The following is a 17,999-nucleotide window of genomic DNA, read 5'->3' as shown; positions in this document are numbered from 1 at the left end:
CCAGCTAATATTATAGTGTTTTGAAACTAAAAACCACCAAATCTGCTTTCTCTTCCTAGATTGATCTTCTCAAGTTAGATATGGAGAGTGCAGAGTGGAAGATTCTAGAAAACCTAATTTTGGAAAACGTCATTGATCAAATTGGGCAGCTGATGTTTGTCATCCACCTACACTGGCCTGGCTTTGAAGTCGGCGGGGATGACAGCAGTGTAGTGCGGTACTGGTACAGCCTCCTGAAGGAACTGGAACTCAAGAACTTCAAGCTTTTTCACAGTCACAAGAATCTAAATAAGCCACAGATCTTCCTGCAAAAACGTGTGTTCAATGCTAGCAGCAGCTATACACTTAGCTGGGTCAACACTCTGTGGAGATAATGTTGAAGTAAAGACTATTGGTCAGAAACTGCATTGATCTGTGCTGTGAAAGCATTGCTCAAATGCTGCCATTTTATCCCAAATTGGGCCACACCATAGGGCTTGCATTCTCTTGCATCAGAGCAAATCATCGGAGATCAATGGCATGCAATTATTTAAATACAAAACAAAACTATTCTGAAGAATAGTGCCTTCAGCATCTGGGACCCTTTGACAGAACAGTTTCAGTAGTACTAGGTGGACCTATTTCTACATTGTCACTCTTGATCTGATTCCATGGCCTTGTTGACAGCACAGTGAGCAGAACTACTGTGCGATTTTGATATGATTAATGAAGCAGATGCATTTATCAGTCTATTTGGGTCCGTGTATAATGTGAGCAAGTTTAGTCAGCTATTACACATCTTATGAGACAAAGGTTGCTGGATGGAAGTGCAATTGGGTCTCTTTGATCTCTTAGGCATTTAAAAAGACTCAGTTCTTAGAACATAGGTCTTAGAGAAAGGTGATAAAATGGTCTAAACGTCAGATTGAAACAATGGAAATAAAAGATTCAAGCGATTCTTTTAAATGACCTCCCTTATTGCCTTTGTTCTAAATACATACAGAAGTTATTGTATAAAACAAGGAACAAGGCTTGGCAGAGCTGGAAGCCTGGAGTGGGGGAGCTGCTCAAGAATGCATTCACAAATAATAATAATCCTTGCATTTGATATAGTGCTTTTTACTTTTTCTAGATGTCTCAAAGCGCTTCACAGAAGACTGTAAAGTGAATTGACTGTATATTTGTGGGCGAAATGAAATCCTTGAGTGCGTTAAATTACAGGTTTAATGGGGGGGGGGGGAGAACAAAGGGGAAGAGGTAGACTTAAAAGTACTGCCTCAAAGAAATTCAATGTGTCTTTATCTGTAAATACTTTTACAAACATGTTTGATGCTTTGCAGCTTTCTATTCTAAGACCTAATAGAGCTCTTGCTCCAGGAATGGCTCCAGCGAAGGACCTGAGGTCGATTACATAATATACTAAGGTCTAGGTTGTGATTCAGTTTATAATGTAATCCACTAACAAGTCCACTGAGACAGTAATAAATGTATTACTTCTATCATATGTTCAAGCTTTGAAAAGTTTTAAAATGATCCATCTCTTAGAATTATTAAATACTAGTTGTGGAGACAGATGGCCAGCTCTAATGCCAAGGGTTTCCACAGTGATGCAGGGCCCAAACCATATCTGTACCATAAGGTGCAAGAGGCTAGATGTTTTCCCACAGAGATGAGAGTATTCCAGCTGTTCACACAGACACATACACATACCAATAGTTGGCTACAGAGCAGCAGTGTCAGAGGCTGAAGAGTAAATAGAATTCCAACTTGTGCTTTCAGCCTGGGATGGTGAACAATCACCTCAGCTTGCGGAGAAGATGACAAACGAGAAGGAATAAAATACTTCCAAAATTAAAAACTGAACTTGCAATCTAAATTGTGCCAAGTTAGCTGATCTCAGTCGAAGCACTGACAGAGTATTACAACATTCACTGGATTTGGGGGGAGGGAGAGAAAAAAAACAGCCAGAGGTTTTTCTCTTGGTCAAGAGTGACCTATTTTGGTACATGTGAAGCCAGAGCTGTTTTGCCCCACAACTGAAAAGCATTTCATGAAGAAGGTAGGCGGCTGACACCTGTCTAACCATAATACAATACACATTTATATATAGCACTTTTCACGTCAGGAGGACATCCCAAACTGCATTCACAGTGCCGTAAAGGCACCTGAACTGGGGATAGGAGCTGAGTGGGTGGGGAGGGGAAAGTGCAGTCAAAGAGGTATATTTTGAGATGGACCTTGAAAGATGGGAGGGAGGGAGGAAACCATATGAGCTGTTGGAAAAAAGGCAGAGAATATATATCCAGAGGTAACTACTTGTCTGTAGATAACCTCAATATGTATATTATCCAAAATACTAATCTATACTAATAAAGACAAAGTGCCTGTCTGCCTGCCTGTCTGTCAGTGTATCCGACAATCACGCAATAACCGTTGATGTAGAAACACGATTTATACCTCATTGGAAAGGTCTTGCATCTGGCAGTGTCATAAGCATATTTGGGGGGGTGGGGCGAGGAGATCTCCTATCGTTGATGAACTATATTAAAAAATGCTTTTAAGCCCCAAAATATGAGGTATGCATCGTATTCTGCAACTACGTAGTGACAGAGGAAAGCACACACCGTTCAGGGAGATACATTTATATTCTACAAATGTATGGCACTTTTTTCTGGTTGTCGTGGGAGCTAGAATCCTCCCATGTGGGACAGAGAGATTGAGAGGATGACTGAGATAGTGAGAGAGCTGGAGTCTGTGAGAGAATATATTATGAAGTGTAGTGACTGTATATTTTGTGGTAGAGAAAGACTGAGAAAGCGAAAGACTGAGAGAGACTGAGATACAGAGAGAAAATATATTAAAGGAGTCCTCCCAGCTGAGTATAATGTCTAAACAAAATGTGTGTCTGTCTATCTACATTCCATATTGGATGATTTGGTTGCAAGCAAAGCTGTAACAGGTAATAGCCAGTGTTAAATATTTTGAATGTATTGTGTTCCTCCATGGAGTCCTTAAACTGAAAGTAGAAAACAACTCTACCATTCACTGCACACAAAATGACAAAATGTCATTTTTGTTGTATAAATCGTAGAGCAGTGGGCTTTCATCAAAACCGATCTGCACTTTTTTCACACTGCATTTTGAAGCAACAACAGCGCCCAAACTAAACAACATTAGTTAGTATTGCACAGAAGTTCTGATAAAGAACAACTGTGTGATGGTTGAGTTGTTCAGGTGTTAAAACGAGGAGTGAAAAATGATATATCAGAATGCAATATTCAGAAATTATGTTTTGCGCCTTGGCCTTTTTGCAGGAATCACATTGTTTAAGTTTATAGAAAGGTCAATGAATCTGAGTTTCCAACATACCATTCAAAGTGCACATGGATTATAAGCCCTCTAGTTCAATAACCTCTTTTGTCTCCAAGGTTTCTAAAGATGAAACAAACCAACAGTATTTCAGAAAAAAAGGTCAAAGTATAATTTTCCTCTTGCAAAATGCTTTTTCTTCCCTTGTCAAACTTGCTGCGCTGACATTCTATTATGAACCTTGTCCTTTTTCGAGGTCAGCCTTGAACTGAAAGTAGAAAGCAACGTCTCCACTGAACACATACAAAATGATAAAGAGTTGTAGAAAAGTACATTTATTACAAGAATGAACAACTGTACAACAAAGGAGCTGCAGTGATAAGAAAAACTTTTGCTGTAAAGCTTGTACATTTTCCAAAACATCAAAAATAATTCTGCCATTAAAATGCACTGCATAAAAATAAGTCTTTTAAGTCTTCTCAATATGACCATAGAGATTAGAATACCAGCAATGTACCCATCTTATCTTGCCTCCAAATCCCTCCCCGATGATGCTGCTCTGCGGAGAATGGTGCACAAAAGCGGGTATTTAAGATTCCATCTTCTGATTAAACCAAGTGTCAGTCATCGGAATGAGCACTGAGCATTTGCAGAAAATCAATGTATTATGCAGACAGATTTCTGTGTAGGAGGGTCATTATGGGTGGGATTGAAGGGCAAATTCCTGTAGCAGGGTTCAAAACATAGAATGTACAGGTTCATGGCTAAAGTTACACTAATTCCAGAATGAAGGGGGAATAAAAACACCACAAAAATGTGTTCGCAGATATAACTTACTTTTATAAGTTGGTCAACAAAATATTGGAGAATGTTTGGTGCTGTAGAAGTGATCACTATAGAAAAATTCTGCAAATCTAAAGACAACGGTGACTCTCTCTTGATTGAAGTTATGGCACAATTATAAATGATGATTCTGCACTCAAGGCAATGACAGCAGGTTGTTTGGAGATATGTACAGTCCTGTAGTGGCCTTTGCACCGTATTAGCCAAAACATGAATTGTATTATGGGATAAGTGGCACTGCAAGCTATTCCGTTAGTAGTACTTGGATATTTGAAAATCCTTGATTTGAGACCCATCACAGTTTTCCTCAAAACTGCATGAAAATTGAGTTAGGTATGAACAATTTTAAATACTATATTTCTTAAGTATACTTTGTTTCAGTCTTTGATGTTTTTGTTGGAAAGGTTTATTTTGACAAGTCAGCATCAGAAGAACATTACTCTTATAAGTAAGAACTTTTTTTGGTTGTAACTGAAACTTTCAGTTAAATACACAACCTTCAAACTGCACCCAGTGATTTGTGCTATGAACAGTCAAGTCTTTACCCAGAAAGAAAAATAAATGTTCAGAGCACCTCTCAGGGTATGGGCAACAACCCAAAACAAGCTTGTTGTGAGGAATCCACAAACCATGATCTTGTTCTAGCCGATAACATGACTCGTTCATGTAATTCCATCAGTCCCATAGCTTGATCTGTCCATCCCAGCCACATGTGATAACCTTGGAAGTTTCATGTGGGTGCCAGATTGCACTGATGCAGACTTTATCGTGTGCTTTTATTCGACTATAAAGTTTTGTTGTCTTCCAGTCCCAGATATTAAGCTTTCCATCTGCATCTCCTGAAGCCACGTAACTGTTTGAACCATGAAAAAGAACAAAATGACATTTGAAAATTCATGTCAGTGGTCATTTCAAAACTAAATTCATTGTCTTGAATACTTATGATTATGATTTCTGACTTTTCAAAAATATTACATATAAAATATACAGTGACACAAGGTCTGTTGGCTAGGAAACGGCAGAGATCAGTGCAGGAGCAGCAATTTATAAATAACATAATATTTATGTATAAGCGCTCCGAGACACTGCCCGGCATGGAGGGCACTATATAAGTCCAAGTGCAAGGACATACTTGCCTTAGAGGGGGTGCAGCGTAGATTCACTAGTTTAGTTCCTGGGATGAGGAGACTGACCTATGAGGATAGGCTGAATAAACTAGGGCTATATTCTCTAGAGTACAGAAGAATTAGGGGAGATCTTATGGAAACATATAAGATTCTTAAAGGGCTGGATAAAGTAGACACTGAGGGACTGTTTCCCCTGGTAGGAGAATCTACAACCAGGGGTCACAGTCTTAAAATTAACGGTCAGCCTTTTAGAACAGAGTTGAGGAAACATTTCTTCACTCAGAGGGTAGTGAATTTATGGAATTCACTACCCCAGAAGGCTGTAGATGTTCAGTCCTTGAACATTTTCAAGGCTGAGACTGATTTGGCAGGTAATTAGAGTTAGGTCTGAAGATCAGCCATAATCTTATCGAATGGCGGGGCAGGCTCGAGGGGCCAAATGGCCTACCCCTGCTCCTAATTCTTATGTTCTTACACATTATAAATTGCTAACTACATTGTCCAACTAGATTGGCTCTACTAGATTGGCCCTATCAGGCTAACAAGGTTGAGGACATGTCTAAGTCTCCAACTCTCACTAATGAGACAAAGGGTAGTTAATGGTGAACAATACCTTTGATTCTTGCATATCTGCCTGGCTTTGTCAGACATGTCTCCTCGGAGCCAGCTAAGCTCAAGGGAGACCCTACTAATTATTTTCTCAACTAGAGGATATTTTTCAGGATGGTACTGATTTTACTGACCTCAAGAGTGAAGGACTGAATGGTCCCACATGGTTTATAACTTAGAACCTTCTAATTCCAACTGAAACAACTGTGATACCAGTGATGTTTCTGGAACAGCAAGATTTTTTTTACAGAATAAATGAAGAAAACCAGGGTAAATAGTAGAACATGCCTTAATTTCAACTGTGTGTACAAATCAATACACTAAAGAAGTACAAACTACTGTATCTAATACTGAGTTTACAAAGAAATGTGTTGCAATTTCAAAGCTTTGCTATTAAAATATATTAAATCAGATTTAGCATTCAAACATTTCAGGAATATTTTCATCAATACATTTCTTGGTAAATTCAAAATTCCCTGATCTAATGCAAATTAACATTCTTTAGCATGATATCTTTTGGATCGCAGAATTAATCACTAAACAAAGTTGGCATTTGATGACACAAAAAAGGTTCAAAAGCTCCAATATGAATTGGGAGCATATCTCGTTGTGAACCTAACAGTACGTAGGTCAGCTCATTTCAATAGTCTATTTGTTCACAGCCACAACTGCCCTTAGGCTACTCATAGCCTATGTGGAAAGTTCAATTTGAAGCCAGGACAAGTGTTTCAAAGCAAATGAATGGTGAGAAAACAACTCTATAAATACCTCAAATGAAAAACATACCTCATATCAGGTGAAAAATCCACTTGACATGCATAGCCAGCCACCATGTGGCCCTTGAAGATCTTCTTCTTATTGAGTCTAAAGCGATTTTGAGCTCCAAAGATTAGAATCTGGTTGTCCATTGATTGACAAGCCAGCCATTTGCCTATCCAGGAAATAAAAGAGAAAATAATAATCCTTTCATTTGATACAGTGTCTCATCAAGTTAACGGTCTCAAAGCGCTTTTGGGGTCTTTTTTGCTATTTGGATCTTGAGATTAATCTTCTTGTAAGCAACAATAAGGATTACACACACCGCAAGCTGACTTTACAGATACTTATGTTAGAGTAGCTTATCTGTATGAGGTACATAATTTAAAAAAATAACTTATCTCAATAGATTTAGAATAAGTTTATTAATGTCCAGGGTAATTCAGCAAGTTCAGAAAACAGATAACTTACCATTTGGTGACAATGTTACTGCTGGCATGGAGTGCATGCTTGGCTCAGCAATATACTTGAAGTCCACAGGAATGTCCCTGTAAGACAATACAGAGAGGATAATAAGGAAAAAGGCAGTTTAAAGTTCAGACTATTTAATCTGGTCTCCTTGAGCCATGAAGACAGAACTCTAGAGAACTCTGCTTCTCTTTAATATTCACCAATACATTCCCCATAATTTCAGTAGTAACTTTTGTGTAGTACACACATATACCTTCCATTTAAAACAATATAGAATTGCCCTCTGACTATCAGATTTGAGCTGAAATGCACATCTCACCATTATGTACATTTCGAAACCAAAGCAGTAAGAAAACTTGATAAACTTTATTCTTTTGCTTCTAAATATGATGAATTTCTGTATTGTCAGAACATTAACCCACTAACCTGAGATATTCTAAGAATAAATAAGGCAGCTCCTATTTATTACTTTATTTTAACAGGTCACAAATTGCTTAGTAATGGAAGGGGAAAGACAGAGACAGACAGACAAGAACCTGATTTAAAGTAATTACTAAGGTCATCACAATAGACCACTGACTGTATTGCGCCTTGGGACATCCTCCAACGTGAAAGGCGCTACACAAATGTAATTTTGTTATTTGTTGTTGATCAAATAAAAATGTTAAACCATTTTTTAAGTTTTTTTGCCTTTAAAGTGGCAATGACAGCAGGATTTTAAACTCTTACATGAAAGTCAAACATTTAAAAAAAAAGATTTGAGTTTTAAATTTTAAGATTCTCAGCCAGTAATATAACTTCAATACAGATGTGCTCAAATATTGTCACACAACACTGGTACTTTATGAGATGTGTATGCAGAATGGTTATCTATTCTTGCTTGTTTTGACTGGTCAAAGTTCTGCATTACACAAGTGGTGTATCAAATATTATGCCATGACCTAGAACCAAGACATGGCATTAGTTATACATCTCATGGCTTTCAGGTAGTGGGTGGATGCATTTTTGTTTCAAGCATGTAAAAGTAAATGTTTCATGGACAGGAAAATGTTCCTGTACATGAGTCACAACACACAAAATCAACCAGGCTAGACATGTGAAAAATTGATTTGTAAAACCGCCTTGAAAAATAAATTAGCCTATATAGACAGTTAAAGAGATGTTCTCACATTTTTACGAACCATATCATTATAAATCTTTTTACTCTGAAGAATTTCCCATGATTTTCTGTGGGAATCATTGGGCTCAATGAGAACTGGTCAGTATATTTTGGGTTTAGAATTCATGTGTAGTCACATTGTCTTTTATTGAACACATTACTTAGTATGATACTGTATATGACCCTCTATGTACTGTCTTATCTCTAAATTTAAAGTGCCATGAATGAATCATTTTTGGCAAAATTATTTTCTCTCGTGATAATCAAACACAAAGTCTCCCATCAGTAAAAGTTAAAACCAGCTCATTCAGCCTCTGCAACACTGACCAGGCGTTCTGATTTTACTAGATACTGTAATTACCCAGAAAAAAACCCACACTTTCTCCCCCATCCACCTTATATCTAGACAAAACCCAGGCCTCTTTGAAGCAGGCTTAGCTTCCACTAGTGTTCTATACATGCAACTGACTTTTTACTGAAAAGATAATCCAAATGTACAGGATTATCTAGCTCTTTTGATAGGTTCTTCCCATATGTGGATTCTTAGATATTAGTTCATTTCTGTACGACTGCAGTTTGGGTTGTAGCACAGTAAAACACTACAAAACAATACAAAACAATACCCACCACCGTTTTCAAGATCAATGCAAATCAATCTAATGAAGTGATGGTGGCTGCAGTATTTCAGCTTGTTTAACTTTAAACACAGTCAACATTGGGCTGTGAAAGATACATTTAATGTTTGTTTTATAAATTTAAGTTAACTATACACATTAAGAAATGTCACTCATAGGTATAATATTATAGCCAATCGTGAATACATTAATTGTTGATCTAGAAAGCCTTTTAAATAACATAAATAGATTCAATTGAAAAATCTAAGTTCCTTATTTATAGTATTAAAAAGTCATTGCAAACCATCCAGCAAATAATGTGGTCCCTCTCCCCTCTCCACAAAAAGGGTTTGAAAAAGGAGGAAAAAAAGTGTTAAATAAAATATATCTTAATCTTTGCATTTGTGCATTTTCTATTGACCCTATTAAATCGAAATCTCTCAAAGTGCTTCACAGATAAATTCTGTCAGGTGTAGTGAGTACGGAAAAGTATGGAAAGAGAAAAGGATCATATCATTTATCAAACATGCCCTATACTTCAGGCCAATGAGGAATTTGTCCGACCAGGAATTTTTCACAACTATTTGATCTCCTCTGAGAAAAGAAAGCAACAGGTAGGAGACTTCTGAGTAGATAAACCTCTGTGAAATTTTGTCCAGACCTGAGGTGAGTGAGAACTTAAGATATCAATCTAAAGTGCGAATCACCCTAACCAATTGCATTCCACAGATGACATTCCTTATATCCCAGTAGGACTAGGAAACAACACCATGGAGTATTTCATCACCTGTGGTTACGCTTATCTTCTTATTCTTCAACCTTCATTTCTAGTTGTAAAATATTAAATATTTGTTTTTTTTAAAGGGCCACAATACAATTATAGTTTTGGATCGTAAAGTGAATTGACTGTATATCTGTGAGTTTGTATTGCCCCCAGTAGCTGTGAGAGTTTATCCAGGTCTGCAAATAAAGTTTGGGCAATTCTAACAAGCTGTATTTGAAACATGATTGATCTGATGCAGAAATATTGCAGCTCAGTTAATTCAAGTAGGGGAACTATCACCAGCTTGACATAATATGTCAAACCATTTCCTTCTGTGCTGTAATCTTTCCAGGAATATTTGACTTGCACAATTTAAAACAAAAACATGGCATTTGATTTGAGGCTCATCTATCCCACCCTAAAAACATGCCTAAGCTACAAACTGGAAACAATACCTCATCAGGCAGTTGAGAATTTATCATAGCACACTCAATGATTTAAGGCAATACATTTTGCACAAGAAGACAGCAATCATTTATATTACACAACATACGAATGCAGAACCGACTCCTAATTCCTCAAATATAAGTAACACACCTGTCACGTGCTTAAATCCTCGGTAAATTTAACAGAGCTTTTGACACATTAGAACAACAAAATAATAATAATAATCCTTGCATTTGATATAGCGCTTTTCACGTCGGGAGGACGTCCCAAAGCGCTTCACAGAACACACTGTGAAGTGAATTGACTGTATATTTTTGTGGGCGAACGCGGCAGCCAATTGCGCACAATGGTGTGAAGATTGCTCATTGAAATGAAAGCAATGAATGCAGGTAATGTGCATTGTATAAACGGGTGCTAATGCATCGTAAAACTAAAAAGCATTTTTTTCCTCTAAAATGTAAAAGGTCTTTTCCCAGAATTTTCTTTACATCATATTTCTGTCAGTAAACTGGTGACAGAGCACAACCTTCCAATTGTGCCATCAAGTTGTCATGTGTCGGGTCTGTGCTCCAAGCAAAGTTTCCTGACCTTTGTCATGCTGCTCAAATAGGGCACTTTAGCAAATGCTAGGCATCCATTCATGAGTAAGGAATAAATCAAAAACAATTAGCAGGGAGTTATTCAGGTTTACTTTCATGTTCCAACCATGGAAAGCTCACAAACAGCCAAATAAAAACCAAGAAGCAGGTCATCTGACAAATAAACAATAATAAATTGTTCATTTCAATCCGCGACTGTTTGTGGGACGCTGCTGTGCGCAATTGGCTGCTGTATTTTGCCCACAAATATACAGTCAGTTCATTTTACACTCTGTTCTGTGAAGCGCTTTGAGACGCCTAGAAGACGTGAAAAGCCCTATATCAAATGCAAGGATTATTATTATTATTGGTCAAGGAATGGTAAGAGCACCTGGGGATGGGCTGAGTAGTTGCAAAAGTGAAGGAAATAATAATAATAATAATAATAATCCTTGCATTTGATATAGCGCTTTTCACGTCGGGAGGACGTCCCAAAGCGCTTCACAGAATACACTGTAAAGTGAATTGACTGTATATTTGTGGGCGAATGCGGCAGCCAATTGCGCACAGCAATGTCCCACAAACAGTCGTAGATTGAAAATGACCAATTTATTATTGTTTTTGGTTTTGGAGGGATTATTATTAGGCTCTGTGTGGAGTAAGGAAACTTGCCCAAGGTTTCGCCCTCTGCCTGGAATTGAACTCAGGTCTCTCGCTTGCAAAGTGAGTGCTCTAAGCACTGAGCTACAGGACTCCACAAATATAGCCAAGCCATGTTTTAAATAGGCTTAGAACAAAGCACATTCTGTTGCAGTGTGTTAATGAGTAGAATTAACAAAAGTGCAATGTCATACTTTAGAGTGATCAAAAACATTGATCAACAACAACACCCAAATTACATTTGTATAGCGCCTTTCACGTTGGGAGGATGTCCCAAGGAGCTGGATAGACAGAATTACGGACCCGAGCTGGGGTCAGGGTGGGGGAGGGTGGAGAAGCAGGGAGATCGAAAGCACGGTCGAAGAGGAGGGTCTTGAAGATGGTGACGGAGGGACTGCGGATGGCGTTCCAGAGGGTGGGTGCAGCGTGGCGGAAGGCCTGCCAACCGACAGTGGGGCGAGCAAGGCGGGGGACGTGAAGCAGGCTAGAGCCTGCTGAGTGGAGGGAGTGAACAGGGTGGTAGGGGGTTAGGAGGTCGGAGAGCTAGGGGGAGCAAGACTGTGGAGGGCTTTGAAAGGGAGGACCAGGATCTTGAACTGTATCCTCTGTGTGATGGGAACCAGTGGAGTTGGGCAAGGATGGGGGTGATAGGGTCACGGAGTCTAGTGCAGGAGAGGACACGGGCTACAGAGTTCAGGATAAACTGCAGCCTGTGTAGGGAGGAGTTGGTGAGGCCGACAAGCAGTGACTTTGCATAGTTGAGCCTCGATGTAATGAAGGCATGTATGAGGGTTTCAGCAGCCTGCGGTGGGAGACAGTGTCGGAGCTGGGCGACATTGCAGAGGTGGGGGAAGGCAGAGCGGGTCATGGCGCAGATGTGGGGTAGAAAGGATAGTTGAGGGTCAAACAAGACCCGAAGGTCAATATAATAATAATAATAATAATCCTTGCATTTGATATAGCGCTTTTCACGTCGGGAGGACGTCCCAAAGCGCTTCACAGAATATACTGTAAAGTGAATTGACTGTGAATTGACGCGGCAGCCAATTGCGCACAGCAATGTCCCACAAACAGTCGTGGATTGAAAATGACCAATTTATTATTGTTTGTGGTTTTTGGAGGGATTATTATTAGGCTCTGTGTGGAGTAAGGAAACTTGCCCAAGGTTTCGCCCTGCCTGGAATTGAATTCAGGTCTCTCACTTGCAAAGCGAGTGCTCTAACCACTGAGCTACAGGACTCCACAAATATGATCAATATTTGATAATAAATGTGTTGAATTTGGTTTCCCAGTCTGAAGGTCAATACCGTCTTTCCACAGTGATTAGAAAGAAGAATTTGCATTTTTGACTCTTGAAAACACAAGATATTGAATATTGAAATGTCTCAAAGCACTTCCCAGGAATTACATTATAGTGGCTAATTTAACACCAATAGATGCCCATGTCTCTTCAGTTAAACACCAGCAAGTGGGAGAGTGGCCCAGTAATGATCTTTTCCTCTCTCCCTCTGCCTGTTCATGCCTCAGCAACTTTTTCAACAATGCTGTTGAAATCAGTTCATCAGGAAAACTGAGTAATATACAACCTGGATTGCTCCATTTGCTGGTCCCACATATTTGTACTCCAATACATCGTTTCAAAACAAAATGAAGCTTTAAATAATGTAAAATATGGATGTTTCAAAACAAAGACAGTCAGTTTAATTTAAAACCACTGGAAGTTTGCTTGAACAACCATAACTTGTAATATTTTTGGAACTATTTATTAGTCAATGAAAATTGCTCACAGAAATTATCTTTCAAGATGAAGAGCATTTAAGGATTGCCAAGTTATGTTTCTCCTGTGGTGATATTTGGGTTCCCCGGTGGCTGGAGAAAAATGTACCAAGCAGAGGCATGAAAGAGCATGCTTTGTAAGGATGCAGGGTAAGAGGGCTGCAGATTCTGAGCATGACACTGGGAATGCACATTCCATGATATTTGAGAAGATTTTCCAATAAACATATGATGAGACAGAGCAGCCAGAGGTTTGTGATATTCACCTATAAAATAAAAAAGGCTGCGGCATAAATTGTTTGATAACTTTTATTTTGACAAGGAAGGTTGATCATGTAGCCCATTATTTATCTGAGGAACAGATTTTCCTATTATAACCTGCTGTTTCAAGTTTATGGGATAGAAGTTTCACCTCCTTCTGGTTGTTAATGATTACACTTACCTAAGGCCTGAATATCACAACCAACAATTTAATCTCAATAATAAACTGCCCGGTGATTGAGGGGGTATATCTGAACTGTGCACTCCAAGCTCCACTGAACAACAAAGTACTCTGCTGACTGGCTCCTCTTGGCTCCTGTGGTTTTAACAAACGTTTTTGCAGATGAAAGGGAATGGGGTGGGCCGGTACAAACACAAAGTACCACTGATGCTGAAGGTTATTCATCTGAAATGCTCAAATCACTACTTAAAATGATTTATTCATTTATTAACCACCACTATTTACAGGAAGGGAGGGAGAAATATTTCATCTTAAAATTTGAACTAAAACCAGTAATTTAAGTTTAGAGACGCTTAAAGGTCCATATAGGCAAGAAAAGTACATCCAGCAAACAGCACTCCTGAAAAGCTATTTGGTTTATGTGTTGAAACAGATCTAATCCCTAAACTGGGGCTAAGCCGCTATGATACATTTGACATAAATTGCTGGAGTTTAATGTTGTTGCAATAGCTTAACTAAAAGCTCATTCTCAATTCGTCAACAGTGAATTTCTGATTATAAGATAAGCTGTAAAGGGTGTAAATGTCAAATCCAGGCAAAATACTTTTTCTTGAAGGAAGAGGAAAAGTCACTTCCGAGTAGATAGATGGCTGAAGCATCTCTCTGTGTCCTGCTACAAAGTGACCCAAAGAGAGCACTGGAAGTAGCTCACAAGCCTTAATTTTCAAGTTAAAATAGTAATTGTATTTGATATAGTGCTTTATCACATTATCAAATGATTCAAAGCACTTTGCACGATTTACTATAAAGCATTGTGCCTGTGTAGACCAACACAGCACCCAATTTGCACGCAGCAATGTCCCACAAACAGCCATGAAATGAACAACCAATTTTATCTCGAGTATTGTTGGTCAACATGTCAGGAGAAATTGCTTCTTTTTTTGAATAGTGCCATAGAATTTTTAATGTCCTCCCAAATATGCAGAAAGGACCCCCGTTTAACGTCTTATCCAAATGTAGGAACCTCCGACAATATAGTCCCTTCCCTGTACTGTGCTGGAGTGTCAGACTATTAGCTCAAAGTCCCAATGTGGGCCACTTTAAATTAGATATTAGATCCATGTTCTTACACAGCTCATACTTGCCTTCCTAGTTTACATTCTTACTTTCCATATAAAATCAACATTCTCATCTGGCAGCTTGTTAAACTCCACCATCATAAACCACTGCAAAGTTTCCTATGTTTATTACCTCTAAATCATAAATGAATTATGAGATTCAGTCCTCCTTAAAAATATTGCTTTAAACAGTAAAGGAAAATCAAATGGATGTCTCATAATGTGTAATGCTGATATACCCTAGCAATAGTTTGGAAATATATTAGTATTCAATGTTAACTTACAATTCCTAGAATCCTTGCAGCCTTTTTGAATAAATATGGATGTAAAGACAAAACAAGGGAAGAAGATATTTTAATTCTGCAATTATTATATTGATCAGATGCGTCAGATTGTAGAAAAAATTATGTGGAATACGAATGCAGTAGAACACTGTGGGAGGAGTGGTGCCAAAAGTCGACAAATATGTAGATAACACCAAACTTGGGAATGGTAAGTAATAATAATAATCCTTGCATTTGATAATAGCGCTTTTCACGTCTTCTAGACGTCTCAAAGCACTTCACAGAATATGCTGCAAAGTGAATTGACCGTATATTTGTGGGCGAAACACGGCAGCCAATTGCGCACAGCAGTGTCCCACAACGCTGTGGACTGAAAATGACCAATTTATTACTCTTTTTGTTTGGAGGGATTAAATAATGAAGAGCACTGCAAAAAGACGCAGTAAGGCAAGAAGCTTGGAGTATAGGCAGACAGCTGGCAGATGCAGTTTAATATAGAGAAATGTGAAGTGATTCACTTTGGTAGAAGGAATAAATTCTAGATGGTAAAAACGTAAGAGTTAAAAGAGGTCTAGGGATTCAGATTTCCAAGACTAAAAGGAGTCTCTGTTCTTCAGAGAACAGAAAAATAATTCATAATCTGAAATCAGAACCGTGTAATTACAAAGGATTTCTGAATTTTAATATAGTTTCCCCCCATACTTTCACAAACCAATTGCAGGTTATTTTTAACAAATCAGTTTAGGATGTCAGCTTGCTTAATGTTATAGTGACAGATATTCCTGCAAAGTCACTCAGGACTTTTTCTAGAAAAGAGATTTGTATTTAATCAGAACACAAAAAGAGATTCTGAAAGAGAATTTTTATACAAAATACAACAAAAACAAAATTATATTTGTAAAGCACCTTTCAGGTCGGGAGGACGTTCCAAAGCACCGAACAGTCAAGGATGAGGACCCAAGTGTGGGTGCTCAGGGTTGGAATGAGGGAGGGCAGAGAGGTAGGAGGGTAGCTGAAGGCATAGTTAAAAAGAAGAGTCTTGAGTCATGCCTTGAAGGAAGCAAGGGAGGGAGCAAGACAAAGAGATTATGGGATGGAGTTCCAAAGGGTTGGGGGAGAGAGGCTGATGGTAGGGCTGGTTGAGCGGGAGACATGGAGCAGGTTGGAGCCTGCTGAACGGAGGGAGCGGACAGGTTGATAGGGGGTCAACAGGTTAGAGAGGTAGGAGGGGGCAAGGCAGTGGAGAGCCTTGAAAGTGAGGATGAGGATTTTGAATTCTATCCTCTGAGGGATGTGGAGCCAGTGGAATTGGGTGATGGGTCATGGAACCTGGTGCGGGAGAGGACACGAGCTGCAGAGTTTTGGATGATCTGCAGCTTGTGAAGGGAAGAGTTGGGGAGGCCGACAAGGAGGGAGTTTCTGTAGTCGAACCTTGAGGTGACGAATGTGTGTATGAGGGTTTCGGTAGCCTAAGGGGTGAGGCAAAATACTCCACAGTGCACATAATTTCAAGTAATAATACATCCAAACTGATGGTTTAAATCAGCATAAAGCTTGCCTGCCACCTATGATTTGGATGGTATGTATAGGGGTACAGATTTTCAAAGGAACGTCTTTGCACCAGATCTCCATTCCTTTGCTTGATGTTGATTAATGAATAGTTTAGGTTTAGGAGATGATCGATTAGACGCAAGTTTTCAATGTGTCACAGCCTCTTCAAAGTGCTGCTGAGCTCATTGGGAACTGGATGAAAGGCGCTACAGAGCTGAGATGAAACCTGCTCAGATCACTGAAGTAGTGCAGACTAATGAATGGATCCAAGGATGTTATAATCAAACGAAGTAACTCCTACATGTTGATTTGCAGCCTGCTATGCATTTTCTGTTCTATGTTCAAATGCGTTTCAGCAGGTTAAAGATTGTTTTCAAAAGTTTAATAACAAAAATTATTTTAGTTGTAATTGACGGATTACTAAAACTACTGACAGATTACGTTGCTGTTCATGAAAAAAACACATCAACTATCATAAATACAATAACATTTAAATTAGGCAATAAAAATTTAAAAGGGTTGCATAAACCAAAATGGATTTTGGTGGAGGTTGAAACCCTTGGAAAAACAAACCTCAGCTCAGCTGAGGGCACTGCTGGGAGCTAAAATAATCCTCAGCATCCTAGGACAGGGCTAAACTTCTCTGTCCACTAATCCCCACTAGAAAGGATTCATGTATGCTTGCTGAGTGACGGTCTTCCAACCTGCAAACCATCTCGCTCACACACAAAGAACAGTAACTTGGGCAAGGTACCAGAAGATCACAACAGCACAAATCACCCTCAGGAAAAGAGGCATTTCCTGTGTATAGTTTTCAGGAAGGAAGTGACATCGGTTGTGACCGTCGCCTTTAACGTGACCTCTCACTTACTGAACCTAAGGAAACACTTATAATGAGATTCCTTGGACATTTGGGCCGCATATTAACGCTTGATAGTCTCTTATTAAAACATGAAAGTAGAAGGAAAATGGAGTCGCACACTTTCAGGAGATGGCAGATAGGGAGACATTTGGCAAGAGAACAAGAAACTTACCATTCCCAGACTCGAAGACTCTTGTCATCAGATGTGCTCACAAAGCGCCGGTTTTCATCCACAAATGTAATGGTGTTGACAGCTCCCAGATGCCGATCATACTCCTGAACAACTTCTCCAGATCGAATGTCCCACTGTATGAAGGAAAATAAGGAACAAAGCAACTCAATATTTGTATTTTTTCAAAAACTATTTTATTGTGGATGGGTTTCAAAAAGCTTACAGCACATTAGGTCACTTTTTTCCTTTTAAAATATTTTAGTTTGTGTTCCTAAAATTGAGGAAAATAAAACAAATCCCACTTTTTGCACCTAATAATAATCATTTTTGCATGTTATACACCTTCATGTCAGAAGAATGTATCAAAGTGCTGCGTAGGATTTTAAAGTGTAATGACTGTGCATTTTATAAGCAAACACAAAAGCCATTTGTGTACAAATCTTACCTGTGTATGCAACAATGTGACATATTCCTTTTCA

The 17,999-nt window shown here is 38.8% G+C and overlaps 2 protein-coding genes across 4 annotated transcripts in view; one reads left to right on the top strand and one right to left on the bottom strand.

Annotated features, from left to right (window-relative positions):
• The window catches only part of mettl24 (methyltransferase like 24), a 47,594-nt gene extending 46,489 nt beyond the window's left edge, over window positions 1-1,105 (top strand). For both annotated transcript variants that reach the window (XM_007893980.2, XM_042333679.1), the window contains one exon: window positions 60-1,105. In XM_007893980.2, the coding sequence (XP_007892171.1) occupies window positions 60-374 (315 nt within the window). In that variant the 3' untranslated portion in view covers window positions 375-1,105. The remainder of the gene's footprint in view (window positions 1-59) is intronic.
• Window positions 1,106-4,773: 3,668 nt separating this feature from the next.
• Window positions 4,774-17,999, bottom strand: part of cdc40 (cell division cycle 40 homolog (S. cerevisiae)) — a 49,510-nt gene continuing 36,284 nt past the window's right edge. For both annotated transcript variants that reach the window (XM_007893981.2, XM_042333309.1), the window contains exons 12-15: window positions 17,521-17,654; window positions 7,095-7,171; window positions 6,654-6,798; window positions 4,774-4,984 (exon numbers count right to left, since the gene is read on the bottom strand). In XM_007893981.2, the coding sequence (XP_007892172.1) occupies window positions 4,807-4,984; window positions 6,654-6,798; window positions 7,095-7,171; window positions 17,521-17,654 (534 nt within the window). In that variant the 3' untranslated portion in view covers window positions 4,774-4,806. The remainder of the gene's footprint in view (window positions 4,985-6,653; window positions 6,799-7,094; window positions 7,172-17,520; window positions 17,655-17,999) is intronic.

Source organism: Callorhinchus milii, unplaced genomic scaffold, assembly GCF_018977255.1.
Source record: "Callorhinchus milii isolate IMCB2004 unplaced genomic scaffold, IMCB_Cmil_1.0 Scaffold3, whole genome shotgun sequence".
NCBI lineage: Eukaryota > Metazoa > Chordata > Chondrichthyes > Chimaeriformes > Callorhinchidae > Callorhinchus > Callorhinchus milii.
The sequence above is the reverse complement of the archived record's forward strand: the minus strand, read 5'-3'. Positions and strand labels throughout refer to the sequence as shown.